Source organism: Triturus cristatus, chromosome 2_1, assembly GCF_964204655.1.
Source record: "Triturus cristatus chromosome 2_1, aTriCri1.1, whole genome shotgun sequence".
NCBI lineage: Eukaryota > Metazoa > Chordata > Amphibia > Caudata > Salamandridae > Triturus > Triturus cristatus.
The window spans coordinates 901025266-901045873 of NC_140581.1; the positions used below are offsets into that span (position 1 = coordinate 901025266).

At 41.9% G+C, this 20608-nt stretch overlaps 1 protein-coding gene across 10 annotated transcripts in view; it reads right to left on the reverse strand.

The window, feature by feature from the left end:
• NTRK2 (neurotrophic receptor tyrosine kinase 2) overlaps positions 1–20608 on the reverse strand; it is a 539717-nt gene that overhangs the window by 144031 nt on the left and 375078 nt on the right. For all 10 annotated transcript variants that reach the window (XR_014970375.1, XM_085633114.1, XM_085633106.1 and 7 more), the window contains 2 exons: positions 14985–15115; positions 8513–8685 (listed from right to left, as the gene is read on the reverse strand). Coding sequence is in view for 9 of the 10 variants with exons in the window: in XM_085633114.1 (XP_085489240.1) it covers positions 8513–8685; positions 14985–15115 (304 nt within the window). In the remaining variant the exon portion in view is untranslated. The remainder of the gene's footprint in view (positions 1–8512; positions 8686–14984; positions 15116–20608) is intronic.

Genomic DNA, 20608 nt, shown 5'->3' on the forward strand with positions numbered 1-20608 from the left:
TTGATTGGGAGAGAGTGTATTTTAAATGATGGCCCTGCCAGTGTCATATTGCATCGGGGTGCCTTATTCAGACAGGTTTTTAGGCAAAAGATGTCTGGTGCCTGGGACCAGTGTTGCTAACAGCAAAGTACACCTTGGAGATATTTCGATTTGGACTGGTTCTCCAATGGTTAATCCATGCATGGAGTGATCAGTTAGCAACATCCCCTGCTCAACAGAAATTGGATGCTGGACTGCCTGAAGCTAAATGAAGCACATTTGAGGACAGGCTGACTGTCAATCTACTATTCAATGGGCCCGGTAATGCCAGATAGGGAGCCCGCCTTGAATTTTAGCCATACTCTACCTGCCCTCAAACTACAGGGCAAAGTTGGCTTTCTCACACCAAGTGACTACCAATCCCTGTTTTAGTGACTCTAAGCCCCAAAACATGGCTCCAGGTGTAGGGTAAACAGATGGTTGGATCTCCCCAGAGAGTCCTGGTTTTTCAGAGACTGTCCCAGTGTCCTGACACTTTTAGGGCCTCCTTTATACGTTTCTTATATGGAGGGCAGCACAGTAAGTCACTCTGCTGCGCTGCCCTGTCAGAAGTCAAGGCAGGAATATTTATGATATACAGCGGATTCCTGTCCTTTCCCACTGCACTGGCGCCTTTTTGACTGCTTTGCGCCAACGTAGGTACCCTTTTACCATGGTGCAAGGATCCATGCGCTGTAGGAATGATTGTTTTTGTGCAGGAAGGCAATACCATGCTGGAATTGGTTTTTCATCATTGATTACCTCATATTTTTTGCCATTTCCATGTGTTTTCTCACCCTGACATTTTGCCTACTTTGTGCAAACAACATGCCCAGGTGAAAAATTGGTGAGCCACAGTGTTCCCTTGAATTCTATAACCATGAAGGGGCCGGTAACTCTTACTTCCAACCCCATCTAGATTACCGTTGGACTTGAAATGAGGCCCTCAAACTTGGGGGAGCAATTCACCAAAATGGGCAGAAAGCCATGTAGTTGAAAAGAATAACATAATGAACACACACGTCTTCTTTCCATGAATGACTTTCATAGCAACTGAGACAAAGTTAAGATCATTCTTTATAATGTGAACTTCATTAAATGAATAATCCGTGCCTCTTTATGACTAGACTAACACAAAACCTCTGATGTCAAAACTCACAATTTGGTGCGAAGGACATATTTCTCACAATGCAATGCACAGAGGATTACGCAGTTTTTAAGCCCTCCCGTTCTTACAGGAAAGGGGAGTTGAAGGGATTATCCCTCAGGCTTTCAGTGTGTGAGGTTGGAAAGACAGAGCGGTGCCCAAGGAAGATGAGTCACTAGAGCACACTCACTTCAGTGAGGTATTACTTCCATCCTATATACATAACCTACCTCCACCATCCTCTAGAAAGCACTGCGAAGTACTCATAGAAAGTGAGAGACGTGGGCAGTCTACAATCGCTACAGTTCTGATGTCACCAACAAAGCCAGGCCCACAGCGGGGCCACCACTATAGCAATTGAAAGGTTGAACTCTTAGAACAAAATGCATGAAGAATTAACATTGACTCTTTACAATATTCTTACTCAAAGAACATTGTCTTTTTCAGGTCATAGTATGGATGCTGCTTTGATGCATGTGATAAATGGGCTATTCCATAATTCGGGGGAGGAGGAAGTTAGTATTGTGATTCTCTTTGACCGCTTAGCCGCATTAAATAAAGTGTACCATAAGCTATTTATTCCCCATATGTAGATTTACTGCACCTGCCTGGATTATTTTTCATCCTTTCTGGATAACAGTGAGCAATGCGTACAACTGGATCCTTTGGATTCAGGCAAATGCTCCAGGACACCTCAGTGCTCTCCACCAGCACCAGCCATGTTTACTCCTTATGTTAGGCCGCTGATGAAGATTGTACATGACCTCCATTTCCCATTCCACTCCTACGTTGATGATATCCATATAATCATGTAAGTGAATTGGTGCATGTGAGATCGGGCCATGCACTCCTGTCACTGTGAAGAGAAATTGATGATAATAATACTAAACAGGTGGAGTCCTAGGGATGGCACATAAGACTCATTTGTGTTCGGTACACCTTAGTTCGGAAACAGATCATCAGGATTAGGGATTGGGTCGATGTTTGTCTATAACATTACTGTGCCCTATCTATCCCAGAGCCCCATAGCGGCATTCTACAGCTGCAAGCAGATATGCTACTTTCTCCCTTCTGGTGGCATTTCTCACTAATGTGATCCTGGAGGAAACGGGCTAATATAATCTACTTCGTAGTATTGGGGGAATGCTAGTGATATGTATGCTGGGTGTGGTTTAATCCTGGATCAGTGCCCGAGGCAGCCCATAAAATAGTACAACGGAAAGGATTCTCAGCTCCAGGAAAAGTATTCTTTAAAAGATATAAGAAGACATTGACTCTAGCATAGCGGGGAAGCTATATTTGAATAACATTTCAGAAAATCGACACGGCTAAAGGGGGACATTATATGCGGTAAACAGTGAAACTGATCTTTCACCTCTCAAAGAGGCAGCAATCCAATGAGAGTTTCAATGATCTCGTTTAGATAATTTTTTCCAGGGGCCATACCACCAGACTTCCTACAGATTTCCCTTGCCAATTGTCCTCTCCAGAAACCAACACTTAAGAGATGTATTTCAGTGACATGACTGGGTCAAAAATCAGACTTCAGTGGAGACGGTAGGTTGTGGGTCCTGAAATGAGAGCTGCAGATGGACAGAGTTCTCAGTTACTTTAGTCAGTTACAGGAGAAATTATATAGAATGGTAATGTGTCAGAAGGCAAGATACAAGGGATGAAGTTGTTCTTCTGAACTATTGGGAGAAACTCACAAAGCAATAGGCAGAGCTTAGAGTTTTATATTGTCAAGGAGCAAGGTAAGTGTTTTTTGCGGCAATTGCAAGGTAAGTGGTCCGTCGTCTGTCCACTTTCACCCCACCAGCCTGGTCCAACCACAGTAACCTGTGCCAGCCATGCCTGGCTTTTTTCCAAGTTGCACATCAGCACAGCTGCTGTGCTGCATGTCTGAAAGTTAAAAAAAAGCACTATGACCCAGCCATCGCTGGCTGCGTCATAGCACTTTATTTTTTAATTGCCATTGGCGAGTGTGAGGCACATCAGAAGGAGATAGGGCACGCAACACAGATGGTGTGGATGCCTTGTTCTCCCGCAAGTAAAAGAACAAGAGCACTATGTTGCACCAAGCGCTGCCTGCATCATAATTTTTTGTAAAACCTTCATCCATTGTGCTCAGCGGGACAAAGCCAATAGGTTGTGTAGGTGAGACATAGTGGCTTTGCCAATGCTTGTTTTTTCTAGCAGGACTTTAGTGTGAAAGTAGGCAAGCAACAACGCATGATGGAGTGGGATGTGGCAAGCAACATCGTGGGATGGGTCTGTAGTGTGGAGGGGTTCAAGCAATAAGGCGAGACCAGGTGAGGGGGGAAAGCAACAAGGCAGGGCGGGAGGGAACAGTCAACAGTGCAGGTCAGGAAGGGGCAAGCAACAACATAGGATGAGATGGAAAGGGGCAAACAACAATGTGGGATGAGGTGGGAGGGGCCAAACAGCAGGACAGAGAGGGATGGGAGGGGGCGATCAATGGGATGGAGGCAAGTGGGATAGGGCAAGCAAGAACATGGAGGTAGTTGGGAGGGGTCAAGCAACAACATGGCCAGGAACAAGAGGGTGGGAGCGGGCAAGCAACAACACAGAGAGGGAAAGCAACAACACAGGAGACTGGGATCGTGCAAGAAACAACATAGATGAGGAAAGCAACAACATGGAGAGAGGTGGGAAGAGGCAAGCAACAACACAGAGCAGGAACAGAGATAGAAGCACATGAGGGAGGTAGCCTGCAAACATAAGCGTTTTTATGGACTGCTTCAAATAACTGAAAAAGTAGCTCCAAAATCATGAGCTGTGGAACGACTGTGAAAGGAAGCAGTACTTTGGTCGTGCACCAGAAGAGGGACAATCACACGATAAAGTGATGCTTACACACGCTGACCAAAGAAAGCAAGGAAATGAGGGTGATGATGCCCACTGTAAGTAAATAAATAAAATCTCTCACAAGCAACGGTGCATGGAGAGACCTAAAAATTAGACTTAGTGAAATAAAATATTTGCATAGGGTCACACTTTGTGGTGAAACTAGGAAGCTGGGATTGGCCCAGGCTTTTGGATCCACATTGTGCAGTTCAGCTACATATTGGATGTCTCTTTCTCTCACCCATTTTACATTCATGATTACTGATATGTTTTTAAATCTTGGTGCATGGGATTAGAGTGTATTGGCAGTTCAAAGCCACATGAAATCTCAGCTCGTTTTGGGCTCAAGCGTCCAAGAGGATCTAGCTTGAGACTGGTTCAAGCTTTTAGTGGCCCGCCACCTCTATAACAGATTGGGTAGTGCTAGCCTACAAAAGTTCCCAGAGGAGAGTCAGGCTATGTAAACATGTGGTTCAGCCCAAGGCCAGAGAATTTAGAAGCCAACAGGGAATTTCCTTCAGTGAGTGAAATGACCAAGAGATGTCTATGCCCATACTCTCTGCTGTGGGGTGGTTTGTTGGACCTGCCTAGTGCCTTTCATAAGACCAGGAGTTATGGCTGGGCTACAACAGTCACAGGTGAGACATACTATGGGCCTGATAATGAGTTGAGGCATTATTTATCACCCCTGATAAATAACCATACCATGGGGTACATTATTTATTGGGAGCAAAAAATAACACCTAATATGAGCATTTGGTGAATAACATTCAGATGTTGATGTTTAACACACCAAAATCTGCATGATAGAGTAAAGACCGTATGTTTTCCCCGTTTAAATTTCAGCAGGTTTGACCTGCCGAAATGTAACAAATGGTGGGTTATTTTAAACATCCGATAGTTATCGGATGCATTAATGAAAACCAAACCCATAATTCCATCCAGTGCGTAAACATGGGTTAACGCATGGCACATAATATAACAAGTCACTCATAATTAGGCCCTATGAGACATAACCTTGCATGCGACTGACTATTGGCCTTTCAGAAGCATCATCCTGCCATAAATAATGTCCCTATTGGCTTTTAGTCAGTATATTTAAAATGTTTCACATCTGTATGGTGAATACTACAAGCACGATTGTCTCCTTTTCGATCATTGATAAGGGCTGTTACTGAGCAAAAGTTGGTACTTCTTTGATTGGCTCTGGAAGGAAGAAATGCTGATTTTGCCTATTTTTCTTCAATTTATTTTATAGCAGTACACGGTGCCATGCTGCAGCTTTAACCCCTTGAGTGCCCCGCCCTTTCCCCGCCCTGTGCCGGCCCTTTCATTAGCGGGCGGGGTTCATGACGAGATAGTCTCGTCATGGGCACAGCGCAACCGCGCTCCATGACGAGACCACCTCGTCATGGGCACTGAAGGAGTTAAGAAGCTTTGAGTGCAGACTGTAAGGTACAAACGCAGATTGTCAGACATTAAGAACATTCTGTATTTGGGGTATAGGAACAGGAGTGTAGAAAGGGTTGTCATGGATTATATTTATTTAGTTACGTTTGTTTGTTTAGCATTTATGATGTCACTTCAGGCTTTGGTGCGCTGTACAATAACTCAAAGTGATGCATCAACATTATCACTTTGAAATCCACACCTCACCACCATTTTAAAATAGTCTTCGAGAGATCACTTGTTCAGAAATGTCTGGCAAATGTATGTTACAGAGATTTGAGACCAAGCTCCTTTACGATGCGCAAATTAAAGGGAAGCTTCCACTTTCTGGCAGTAATTGTATTATTTATTTACAGAGTCATTTTTGGGAGCACACATTGGGGATGCAGATTCCCATCACCATAGGATTCTGTGCAGGCAACAGAGCAAATAGGAATCAGCAGTGAATATTCTAAGCACACAGAGAGTAGGATTAGACCAAGGTCAAAAAGTTGGATAAAGTAAGAGAACTGAGGCTGCAAAAGAGTACTGTTTGCTCCTCGGGGTAATATTCAGTTTGAGTTAGGTTCAGTATTCATCATACACTTACGCTAAGCTTTTAGTCTGAGTCTAAGTACTCCTAACAGACGAAAATGGGATCAAAGAAATATGTACAAATCATGTTTGCCCATGAGCTCAACATTGAGCAAAATGAGGTGGTCAGGATTAAAACCATGCCACACATTCACACCTGGCCACAAGATCACAATCAGATTGTGGGTGAACCTGATTTCATGGCTGGAAACGATTAAAACCATGCAGCAAATTCAGACTTGGCCACAAGACCACAATCGGTGCGGAATACCCAATGGGTTCAACAGAGTCCGTTTTTACTAGACCAATCTGTGGTTACTATTGTTGTTTACCAATCCATTCATTAATGTCTGATGGTCTAAGACACGATTTCATTCTAACCAAGTAACAGGTGTACTGTTTTTGTAATCTTATGTCTTTATTTGGAACATAACGCAGAATGAACTTCACTCGATGGCTAAAAAAGTTAGACCATATTTCAAAAGCATCTGGAGCCCTTCACTGTCTCCCAGTTAAGGATAACACCCAGGTTCAATGCCTGAAACTGTGTCTCCTTAAGCTAGGCAGCTATGAATTTTGAGTGCCCTACCCCTATTTAGACCTCAGAAATGAACCTTAATTTCAAGTGATTTCCTTAAATAGGGATAATTGAATGGCCACACCAATGCCTTCTGTATAGCAAACCATGTGACTTTAACAGATTAGTGCATAGGTACTGTATTATATAGTATTGTATTGTAGTATTTCTATACTGCGTCATACTTTTATGAGGCCCCTTTAAGCTTTATTGGTGGTTGAGTGATTACTTTCTAGTGATGTATAATTTGTAAAGTGTTAGTCTATGCGGTAGCCTTTATCTAGTATGCTTAGTGTTGTGCATGAGATTTGAAAGTGTGCTCCAACTATGTTGCAGTTATCTTGTAGTAGCCTTTATGCAGGAAAGTGGGTTTGCAAATGACATAGGATCTCAGTTTGCATAAATGCCCCTTTACATCTTATAACCTACTCCTGACGAATCACATGTTATGTAGCAGCCAGATTTCATTGTGCTTACGACCTACGTGGTTGTTGATTATCTTTTTATGATAGAGACTAGATGGGATTGTCAGCAGTCCTAATGTGCCACTTTCTATCGGAGGGGGGTGGGGGGGGGGGGGGGTTATATAGCGAGCACTTGACCAGAAGGTATCAGAGCACTTTACATGAGCACCAGTTACAGACGGGCACATTCATTTTGTTAGGCATGGGGAGATTAAGTGATATGCCCAGAATCACAGGTTGTTGAGCGTCCCTGCCGAGACACGAACCCGATTCCTCAGCTTTGAGGTTGACCGCTCTAGCCGTTATCAATGTCACAGTTCTCCTTATCTTATTACTGCAGGCAGACACTGCAGTCATAGGCAAGAGTTTACTCCATAGCTGGGCAGGCTCAAGAACTATCTGGAAGCTGCTTATTCATGTCATGCGGACATACCAGAGCTTTGATTTCTGGACAGAGAAAGCTTTTGCCAACGTGGGAATTTCGGAAATTACGGAATTAGTGTTGTTAAAGCCTTTATTCCTTGGTTTCTACACTGCTGGAACCTAAATATTCCACTGTACCCGTCGAGCTAACCCTACGGATGACAGAGCAACTGTCAAGCCTATGTAAAGATGTTGGCCTTCTTATGGACAATGAAGGCCTGCTTCACAAAGGTAAACGCACATATTTGTGTAGGTTTACGCTTTTTCAGTATTCACACAACTGCATTTTAATAGTAAGTTTACGAGTGCGGCGACTTTACAGTTGGGGCAGAAAACTCAGCACATAAAAAGATAGGATAGGACTAACTTTGTATGTGGGGAGTTCTCCGCACCAACTGCGGAGTCTCCACACTTGTAAACTTATGTAAATGCAGTTTCATGCATACCGAAAAAGTGTGAACTTACACAAACGTGTACGTTTTACTTTGTGAATCAGGCCCTGAGATGGCAGTGTGAATCAAAAAGCACTCATTTTTGCATTTTATAGCTTATGCGCGGCACTTGCTTGCATGGTGATTTTATGCATGATTTTTTCGCATGCTACTTTGGCTGTGGTGCACAGAGATCATTGATTTCCACACACAGAGGCACAAAATTAGAGGGAACATTGGTCATGACCCTAGCCATGATGTGATAAACCAGTTGTAGCGAATGACTTCTCATGTCAGTGTGATACTGCTGCATATTACCTGTAGTACTTATTAAACACATTGCCAATGCATTTAAAAATATATAGAGGACATTTTTTGACATTCTGTGGCAGGTTCCCTGATTCCACTTTGTTGCGCATAATCAATTTTCTTTTAAGGTTGAGGGGGAGGGGCACAGGATGAAGGCAATCTTTGAAGTTTGTCATTTCACTCATTTTCTGTGATGAGAATGTTGAAAGTGGTATTCACTTATACAGGCGTACCCTTCTGCTTTTCAACATACCTGAGGAATTTGTTGAGGTCTCCATGCTTCATATACTCAAAGACCATGATGAGTGGATCTCCCTCCACGCAAACGCCATAGAACTTCACAATATGGTCATGCTGAAGGTTAGTGAGGAGCTCGGCCTCTCTGTGGAAATCCTTCCTTGCGTTGTCACTGGCTTCTTTCAATGTCTGTCAAGCAAAAGGGAAAACAAGGGATAAGCTTGGGAAGGCTCTAGACCGAGAGACATCAGAATACAACATAATAAGTAAGTATCATAATATAATTTGTCTCCAAAGAATCTACAGCTTTCATCATGGGCAAGAACTCTAAAGTTGAATCAGTTATGTGTAGCTTGTGGACCCATGAGATGCGACGTAAATGCATTTTTTAGTGTCTGACCACATCACAATGCTTTTCTTCTTTCACATAAACACATGGTCTCTTTTCATATGTTTACAATTAGCATCTCTAGTAACATCATCAAAAACACGACTAAGTCCTTCAGCGAAAAGCCAGAATAATATGGAATACTTTAAGAGCAGAGATGGGAGGGAAAACCCCCCACTATCTAATCACTCGCTGTCCAGTGTGACTGTATTCATTCCAAGATTCTCGTCACACTTGGAAGAACATACAGTCTCAAAATGTTGATGAAGCATATTGAATGTATGGGCCCATCCCAAAGTTAGACAAATATAATAGAGTGTAACACTGCTCACTAGTCAGAGTTCTACTCTGCTCTCTATATGTCAAAAAAATGCATAGTCATTCGCTGTAAGGATTCAGACCCAGGCAGTGATATATCTCCTGCGAAGACCACAGCTGGGCCCCTACGTTCTTCTTTTTCTGTGAGTTATTCTGCTTCATTCTCCGCAGGCCATCATAGCTCCTAAGTCTGTGTCCTGCAGCTTTCAGTGGCTTGACCCCACTTCTCTTGCCTTACCTTAATTTCATGTTCTCAATTTGTGTCTCAGAATGGGGCATTCCACTCCCTGCTTGATGAGTCTCAGCCAAGAGCACTGTTAGGATAACAGGAGCAACCTCCTTGGATCCTATTGTTGGGTGAGTGAAACTGCAGCACTGGTGAGTGAGCCTTCTTTAAAGTGACAGGTAGGTAAGATGGACTAGCAGATGTAGAGTACCTAGTCCTGAAACACTTGAGTCCTCATGCATAGCCCGCGTGGCACGCCCTTCCCATTCCAAGGTGGCAATCATCAAATCACAATAAACAACCATCAAGGCAACCAACAGGCAATTACCACACGGAGATGGTGACCTTGCACTGAGCAATATGGTCTCAGGCTGATTATATATAGGCCAGCTACAATGAGAAGGTGTCTTGCAAATGCTTGTTATTCTGTAGTTATTTTGACAAGTCTAGTGTTCACCTCACTACGACTGTAACCTGTGAAGTTGCACCTTATTCTGCACCTTGCCTTCTCACATGAAATCCTGTCATCTCCTTTCCTTGTCTTTGCCATATCCAAAATCCTATGCTGTCCTCTTTTCTTCTTATGTTTTTATTGTATTTTTTTAGTATGAATCTAGCTTCAAAATGTGTAGAACACTGCTTAATTAAATGAGGGAGTAACATTAAGAATCTAAGACAGTCAAGTAGTGAGATAATTTGACAATTATTTATATTTAGGAAGACTTCCACGAGGATCCCCAAAAGTTTCACATAGAGATTAAACACCATCTTCCATGTGATTACTTATTTTGGGATAATTAACAAATCCTTCTGGAAGTAGCTTTCATCAAAAGCCCACCTGCAGGTTTGTGTGATTCTTGACGGTGTGTAGAGAGGAGATTCACATGCGCATGTTTCCTTGTACAGATCCTTTTCAATTGCTACTCCAGCTTCCTGTGAGTTGCTGTATCTCAAAACTCTACCCCATTAGTGTCCATACCCCTCTTTTGCAGGAGAGTTACATGGAGGGTTACAAGTCTTGGTGGCCATGCCTTAACTTCTTGAACCACTCCTGTGGCAAATTGTGTGGCGTTCGGGTTAAAATCCCAGTTTCAAAATATCCTTGCTTATCAATTTTTCAGTGTTACCACAACATCACACAGTCTTTCTCCAACAGGCTGACCAGCACTGAACCTCTGTCCCACACTTGGGTTCAGATTTAGAAAAAGTTCACGCAGCGCTAAGCATCAAGTACAGTTGCATCAACAGGAAAGAGCAAAACTGCACCATATCTCCTAGAAGCGGTGCAGCTCTGCTCTCTTCCTGAGCTGGTGCACTTCTGGAAGCCATGCTCCAATGCAGGCATTATTGTGCCTTAGTGCAAGGGTGTCTGCGTTGTAGTAAGCATAGGTTTTGTGCAGGAAGGTGTTCCTTCCAGTACAAAAACTGTGCTTTAAATCAATTTCCTCTTTGCATGTTTGTTGCAGAATGCATCACGCATGCAAAGAGGTAAAAAGGAGGAGAAATAAAAAAAATTCTCCTCATTACGCCTGCCTCATGAAGTGGGGGCACAGGATTTTGGCACAAGTCACTGTCTAGAAATCTTTGTAGATAGGAATTTACAGCAAAACTCATGGGTGGTTGCATGGAAGAGTCCATGCACCACCATAGAACTCCCCCATGACGCAAAGTATAGCAAAGCAGTGCATTGAGCTTTGTTGCATTACTTTAAGTTACAAACTTCCGCAAATTGTGCTTTGCGTTGGCTTGTGAATACCAACCTGAATTTTGCATCTAAACTGCATAAAAAAGTAAGGTAAACCTGATGCAAAATCTTTGTAAATCTGGGCCCAGGTGTATACAGACTCAAATGCTGCTATCTTGGAAGAAACACATGCATAACATCCCAGTCGTTCGAATGTACAGAAAGATCAAATAGCCTGAAAGGGATTTAGGTCGTTTACAAACTCTATTACAATGAAAATTATAAGTAGTCAAATTAAGTGGATTCCTTGAAATGTATAAGCCACATACTATAACTCTGCCTCATATGAAGGCCTGTTGGAGCACATATGTGCTCCAAAATTTGGAACTAACTGAAAAAGGGCCACATGGGAATAGAAAGGCAGCGGTGAACTGAATCATATGTGCGTGCTTTTTTTGGGGGGGGGGGAGGAATTGTGCGGCAACATTTTAAGCCATACTGGTAGTGGTATGTTTGTGCTATTTTGAAGTTCCACAAAATACAAATCAGGCTTGAAAGTATAGGGGCCGCTTTCTAAAACAGATAAATCAGATAACTTTTTGAAATAGTTGTATCTTGGCTTCCAGGCTTGTTTACATATAATGGTTGATAACCAAAATATTAATAACGTTAGGATTTAAATTTGAAATAAAAAACATGAATGGTCTGCCATTTTACAACAGCAGATAATAGTTCCAATTGCACACCAGCTTGCCTGTTTATGTATAAGTACTCCATGCTAAGCCTATAACCAAGGAATTTATTTTTCAAGGTCAGGAAAAAGTGAAATAAGAAAAAAGAAAAATGTTTAAAACTCATGTTATGGGCACTATAAGAAAAACTGGCCATGTGAGTATTCTTTCATAAAATGTATATTTTTCTTTGTGCCAATGTACAGAACTGCAGTATGAGTAGAACCCAGTACCACAGAGACAGATCACTTAATGTGATGAAGCATACCGCTGTGGCAGCAGCAATATTGTCTACATTAATCAGAAGAATTGGTAGGTGAATTAAATATAACTGGATTGCTTTAGGGAGAGTTTCCTCTAGCCAGGAAGCTGTGCAAATTCTCTGTGAATCTTTCTTTTGAAATTCTGCTGCATTGGCTGTCTTCATAGGCTACATGTGGAGTGCACTGCCTAGGCCCCTGTCTGTGGTGCTGTGGGCATCACCTCTTACGCATGGACGCCATTTCAGGGCGGTGCTGGTAAACAGCCAGGGCTCGTAGGAATGCATTCAGGAAACCACACTGCTCTCTCCTCACCACAAGTGAGCTCTTTTATTATCTCTTTCAATTAGCGATACTTTACAGAGATTAATAAGACCGTGACAGCCAGGAGCTTTGCCAGAGCAATAGAACAGTTTGTTGAGTGGCGGGCTGTTACTTGCCAGCATAACAACACGTACGATTGTCAGAATCTTCAGCTTAAAACACAAAAAATACACCTCTGACAGGTCTTAATTTGGAAGCCTATACCAACAAAGACATTTTGGAGTAAGCCAAGCAGTACTGCCATATTACTCTTTCACAAAACCTTTCATCAGGGCCGAACTGAGAACCCAAAGCAGCCCTGGCAATTTTGTAGGACCAGTTCCCCCCCATAGGTGGGGGGCAGGGGGGGGCTGGTTTGCAAGTGTGAAGCACTGCTGCTTTTGTTACTGGGGTTTGATATTGCAGCACCACTGCCAAACCGGCCCCCACTGCTGCAAAACCGCCCCCAACCTTCCAGCCTCCTGGGAAAATGCCCGATGCCCGTTACGGCCAGTCATGCCTTTGTCAACTGGCCTCAAAACCCGTGACATGGTAATAATCAGGGAATATTCAGATAGACTAAGGACACGTGGAAAGGGCGGTAATGTCTTTGCACTTTTACTAATAATGAGGTGGATGTGTCAGAGCTGGTTCACAAAGGTGTTTGCATAAGACACATAAGTGCTTTTATCAATCAGCACCATTGGGTCTGGCGGTGATCGGAACAGGGTCACAGGCTGCTAAAACATATTTGTTCAAAGAAATCTGGAGTGGCAGTTAATCTAACTAGAACCGTCTATTACAAATGAATTTTTTAATCTGCAGCCAACATACATGTAAAAACAATTTAGTATTTAGATGAAGGCATCAGTAAATTTCATGTTGATGTTGAAGCTATTTCTAAGAAGCTAAAGTGCTGAATATATCTCAGCTTTTGTGTCTCTTGGGGTGCTGTAAAAGTTATACACATACAAATAAAAATGTGAGTATCCGTGAATTGGGTGTGGGATTTTTATGAATCCCAAGAAGCTATTAATTTTATTTTTGCAAAAGAGGGCTAAAGTAGCCAAAAAAATGAAAGCTGGGTCAACCTGACATGAGCAAAGTTCTATTTTCAGACGATCATACAACTCTCCGATAAAATGCGCAGAGCAATATCATAATACTTTAATGTTCAGTAAATCACTAACCTGGCTTGGAAATGCAAACCAATAGCCTACCTGAAAACAAGTTTGTATTGTGCAAGAAAAGAAAGCAGGGACCGGTTGAGATCTGTCAACACTTGAGGCATGGGAAAATTCTGTTCCTCCACGGATACATCTGATCATCGTGGGCCACATGTGTTCAGTGCCAGAGTACAGTATGTTCATGTTTCCTTAGCCCCCATGATTTCACTGTTCTCCTGATGAATCACTTCCCAAATGATTCACACATTTCCACTGTGAAAAACCTCTCACAACAGAGAGCAGTGCAGACAGAAGAAAGCAAGACTGGTCTGTGCACTAGATTTGCACCATCTGACATTTAAAAACACGCCAAAAATCAATGGAGTGCACAGAAAAAAATATGTGTTTCCTGTCTATCCCTACATTTAGCTGTGTAATAAGTAAAATACATACAGAATCCATGATTTGTGTATTGGTATGCTGAACCATGCAGACAACATCGCTTTGAATGGGTTTGCTCTTCACTGCGACCGGCCATTGACCGTAATGAAGTGTGTAATTACTGTTCTAATTTCACGCGCGCTTCGATTGTTGGGTAGGTTATAAAGCAGAACTAAGCATATATAACTTCACTTTTAGTTTTTTGATTTCCTCGCTCGTAATTACTTAAATGCACTGTGAGGACCAGTCCTCATAACGCACCGGTTCTCCCAAAGATAGTATTTGTCTGGTTCTGTCAGGATTTATCCACAGTATGAGGACCGATCTGGTCTCCACAGCTTGGGTCATACATGCCTGTGCGTGCACAAACACACACACACATAAAAATGAATGCTTTTCTATCAGCTTTTTAACAAGGAATTATTATTCCTGTCTTACTACACAAGAATGGATTACTTTAGAAGTACTCATCGAATAGTTGTTGTGGTGATTGGGAAGATTGGACAGCTAACTAACCTAACAAAAGCAATAAGATGCTTGAATGACTGATGCATCCTTATAATATTCTCACTCTAATTGCGTTATATGATTATTTTTGTGATACCACATGTGGCCTCTAATAACTGATTACAATGGAATTCTTAAGCTACAAATGTCTGATAAGCTCCGAAAAACATTAGAGTTGAGTCCTGATGCCATAATGCCTTTGACCCCAGCCAGCACAAATTGTTAAAAGCACATTTAGGGGATTATTTTAGAATTTGGGGACAGGGTAATTATATTACAAGGGCATTCCAGTCATGGCACTCTAAATATGGCAAGACGGGACATCCGCCACTTTTTGAAGGAGTGCTCTGTCCGCCATTTGTCTGTCCATTTACCTACTCATTCTGTAAAAGAGAAACATTCATCAGCAGAAATGCGCCGCATTAGATTGTGCCCGTTAGTTAGTGAAACGTTTCGCCTGTTACCTTTACTGCCACCAGTATTTTGTCTTGCTCCATATAGAGGTTGTAGCACTCAGCCAAGAACACCTTTCCAAAGGCCCCCTCTCCCAGCTCCCGCTTCAGCACAATGTTGTGTCTCTTGATGTGTTGCACAACTAGAAAGTAAAAGCAAAGCGGGTTAGTGGTTTGCAGAGAGGACTATTTGCATGCAACAAAGGCAGGAAACAGCAACAAACAGGCGAAGGTGCTGCTCTACATTACTGAATGGGTGCATGCCCCTCACTGTAATTGTATGCAATACTCTGGACAAGCTATGCATGGCTACTTACTGCATTTGATACTGTAGACAGATCCAGGCCTTGAGTAAAGTAAAAAATCTGGGCTATTGAGACATATTGTTGTGTCTGATAGTTGAACTGCACTCTCAACAATTGTGAGCAGGAAATTATTGAATTTTAATGAACTTTTACCCGAAATATATACAGAGAATAACTTTAAGCAGGGGTGCATACTCGCACGCATCCCCCTCTTTTCCGTATACATGGGCGATCTACTGAAGGCTTTTATACTCAGCAGATGTACACGCCCCAAAACAAGGTGCTGGAAGAGTCTCACATCCTGCATATGAAGATAATTTGGCCACTATTTCCAAGACATCCACAGGTCTCCAATCACTGCTGCATTAGTTGTAGGAATATAATAACAAGGACAATTTTTATCCATCATTCCCGCCAAGATAATGACCTTCTCAAATATGATAGTTAATTGTACTTATCAATGAAAGGGTTAATGAGTATCCTTATCTTGGAGTGCATAGTGAGAGAAAACATCTATTGACCACTCATTTAGAATCAGTTTTGCAACATTGTCTATTGATTTTTGAGAATTTACAAGATTTATGTATTTTTATTTATTTTTATTTACGGAGTTTTATATCGCGTGAACTTGACCCAAAGGTATCAGGTATCTGAGCGCTTTGCATAGCACCAGTTGCGTTACATGAGGACACATTCATTATGTATGAATATTGTAGGGGGCTGTAAACCACGCTCTTGTTGCACTCAAAACCAAATAATTCCAACACTGTTTTATGGCTTGCTTGCTTTTTTTGAAGCTCAAATCAAATCTTTAGATGATATTAGTATAATCTGTAGGCGTAAATTACTTAGTATAATGCATACTAACCGACACTCTCTAATTCACGTACAAGTATAAGAGGTAAATCTGCAACTGCAGACCTGAGATTTATAATATTTCTAGCAGTGCAGACAAGGACAAATACACATTTATTAAAACATCTTATTTTTATGTAATTAGTAAAGATTCAATTATAAAGATATGGTAAGTACTTAGAGCAATATCAAATGCATTTTGGGAAATAATGGACAGCTTGGTTTAAAAGGCAGAATCGGATTACCTTAAAAACATGCTAATGGAATTTAGTTTTATGCGAAATCTGCATGAGTGTGAGAAGTACCATGATTCTCAGTACATTAAGGACTCTTATTCGATTACTTGTTCATCTTATCTGTATAGTACTCTGAAACTGAATCTCAAAAAAGACTATTTACGTTTTTGCTTTATGTATATATCATTATAACAATATGAAGGAAGATGCTGTATTAAAAAGTATAGGGGCAAAAACTTTAGATTAAGTAATAATTAGGCAGAAACAAGTACGCATTTCTAATGTATCTGACTAGCATTAAGAGAAATATGCCCAAACTGTTACCAAAACTATTTTGTGAAGCTGGCAGCCAAACAAATATTTCAGCTACTAAACTGTGCCAAGGAGTTTTGGAAATTGCTTGTATTATGAAACTATTGCAGCTAGCATTACGTTTAATAAACAGAATAAACATATATTACTTAAAATCATCATAGTAGCTGATGTTTTAGATTTATATTCAAATACAAAGCTGTGATTGAAATGCTTTTTGGATTTTGTAATATCTGGCTTATTCAGGCGATGTTTCTTTGATTTATATATTTATTTATACACTTGCTACATTATTTTAAACAATTTTATCAATACAATAACATTGTAAATCAATCAATCGATCTACAGTGAAATTATCATTGTAAGTTGCTCAAGACAAACCACTTCACTTTGCACGATTAAGGTCACATGTTCGACAGGTTAGAAAAATACTAAGCACATTCTTTTTCATTTGAAAGAGTCAGATATGTACTCATCATAGTTTTTCTCAAATTATTTGAGTAGATTTTTAACTTTTTAGAAATTCGTGAACATCCGCAGTTGTACCCTTGGAATTCTAGGCAAGTCAAGAAACAATTCTCCCTCTCCAACACCTGTGCCTGAAGAATGCCTTCAATACAAACAAACCATAGGGGTAAATGTAGCATAAATGTTCATTGGCAATAGCCATATGGAGTACAGGGGTATTGAGTAACTATTCCACCTCATTCATACATCAACTCCAACCCTATGCGGTATATATATGGGAAGAAATATCGAACAGGTATCTGAATATCCACAAACGTACGACGTGTAATTGTGCTGTTCCTTCTTGTTTACCAATCCTTTCCCCTTCCCTTTGGAACACCCATACTTCCAACCCAACCATAAACTTGGTACTTCTGAAAATCAGCTGTATTGATAGATTTTGCGATAAACTACGTTTCATATTTCACAGTTACAGGTTCTGTTACTTATGGTCTGCCCTTTGCACCCACATGCTTTTTTTTATGTCCAGCCAGATTAGACGTAGGTGCTCATAAAAAAATCGCTACTTGTGCAGCAGATATTTCTGTTGTTCTTATGTTTGGCACTGGCAGATTACTTTGAGAAATTGGCATATATTATTATCAAATGTGCTACCTTCTTCAATATAACATTGCCAATATGCTATTTCAACAAAATATATTAAGCATATACATTTCATTCGACGTTACTACACATTGTCTTGTACATTATCTCTATAGCTCCAAACAATGTGCGTAATGCAAAATTGTATCTGGGAAAGCTGTGTGTTTTATATCCTGGAAAATTTTATATTGAGGCACTAGCAATGTAACCTGCCATCTGCATGCAGGAATCTGTCCCCACAGTCCTACATGCTGCCATACCTACTACGTCTCACCACACAGACCTACATGATGCTGTACCCACTCAATGTCACCGTACAGTCTACATGCTGCCATACCTACTCAGTCTCACCACACAGTCCTACATGATGTCATGCCTACTCAGTCTCACCACACAGTCCTACATGATGTCATGCCTACTCAGTCTCACCACACAGTCCTACATGATGTCATGCCTACTCAGTCTCACCACACAGTCCTACATGATGTCATGCCTACTCAGTCTCACCACACAGTCCTACATGATGTCATGCCTACTCAGTCTCACCACACAGTCCTACATGATGTCATGCCTACTCAGTCTCACCACAGTCCTACATGCTGCCATACCTACTCAGTCTCACCACACAGTCCTACATGATGTCATGCCTACTCAGTCTCACCACAGTCCTACATGCTGCCATACCTACTCAGTCTCACCACACAGTCCTACATGCTGCCATACCTACTCAGTCTCACCACAGTCCTACATGCTGCCATACCTACTCAGTCTCACCACACAGTCCTACATGATGTCATGCCTACTCAGTCTCACCACAGTCCTACATGCTGCCATACCTACTCAGTCTCACCACACAGTCCTACATGATGTCATACCTACTCAGTCTCACCACACAGTCCTACATGATGTCATACCTACTCAGTCTCACCACACAGTCCTACATGATGCCGTAAGTACTCAATCTCACCACATAGTACTACATGATGCAGTAAGTACTCAATCTCACCACACAGTACTACATGATGCCGTACCCACTCAATGTCACCATACAGTCTATGTGCTGGCTTACCTACTCAGTCTCACCACACAGTCCTACATGATGTCATGCCTACTCAGTCTCACCACAGTCCTACATGCTGCCATACCTACTCAGTCTCACCACACAGTCCTACATGATGTCATACCTACTCAGTCTCACCACACAGTCCTACATGATGTCATACCTACTCAGTCTCACCACACAGTCCTACATGATGCCGTAAGTACTCAATCTCACCACACAGTCCTACATGATGCAGTAAGTACTCAATCTCACCACACAGTACTACATGATGCCGTACCCACTCAATGTCACCATACAGTCTATGTGCTGGCTTACCTACTCAGTCTCACCACACAGTCCTACATGATGTCATGCCTACTCAGTCTCACCACAGTCCTACATGCTGCCATACCTACTCAGTCTCACCACACAGTCCTACATGATGTCATACCTACTCAGTCTCACCACACAGTCCTACATGATGTCATACCTACTCAGTCTCACCACACAGTCCTACATGATGTCATACCTACTCAGTCTCACCACACAGTCCTACATGATGTCATGCATACTCAGTCTCACCACACAGTCCTACATGATGTCATACCTACTCAGTCTCACCACACAGTCCTACATGATGCCGTAAGTACTCAATCTCACCACATAGTACTACATGATGCCGTACCGACTCAATGCCACCATACAGTCCTTACTGATGCTGTACCTATTAAGTCTCACCACGCAATCCTACATGCTGCCATACCAGTCTCACCAAACAGTACTACATGCTGCCATAAGAACTCGACCTCATCACATTGTCCTGCATGATGCTGTAGATACTCAATCTCACCACATAAGACATACATGCTGGTGTACATACCGAATCTCACCACACAGAAGTACTCAATGTCATCACACAGGCCTACATCATAGGTAGACATTAACAGCTAGAGTATGGTGGCTTATTTCCCACGTGTCTCGGCCTTAAGGTCCTTAAAAGCAACATAGAAGAAACCGTGTGTCAGTAGAGCTGGACGAACTACACAAAACTCAGAATGGAAGCTTCGCCCATTCATGATAGAAAATTTTAAAAAATCTGACTAAAGCTGTGTCATGCTCCTTTTCCTTTAAAGCACAGCATGCGCAGGAATGCAGTGGGATTGTGCATTTCAGAGTACACGAGGCTTGTGGTTCTCCATACAGGAAGCTCTTTGTTGCTCTGCCCATGTCTGAATTGTAGTTTAGTCTGGCACGTGGATACAGCTGGTGTTTCGCCCTCACAGTATGGTTTACATTTGAACAAACTAAAACAAAAACACGTCACATGTATATCACATCTAGTAGAGCACCAGTCATCCAAGTCTGCAGTCTATGCATTGTTTCAAGAAATGTATACATGTGGTTTGGCACAAATTACAAGCTTTTCACCACCAGGAAAAAAGTTACTGTCATCTTAACCGCCTGAACAAAAGGCAGCACTGTCAGCAAACTAAGCCAAGAAGTGAACCACAGAATGCATAAAACGGGGATGAATAATGCTTCCACTCTCAAGTCTGAGCTGAGTACACTCAAGAGGGCCAATTCATTCAACACGACGCGTGCCAAATCGTGGAAAGGACTCCCAGTATCTAAAAGAGTCCTCAGCCAGTCCTGGTGGCCCTGGGAGTTTAGCCGAGGTGCTGAAAACAGTGTCAAACCATTGAAAACCAATAATATCCCAGCAGTGGGAATAGAACAACATGAACATTAAGATGCCCAAGGCAACAGCCAGAGATC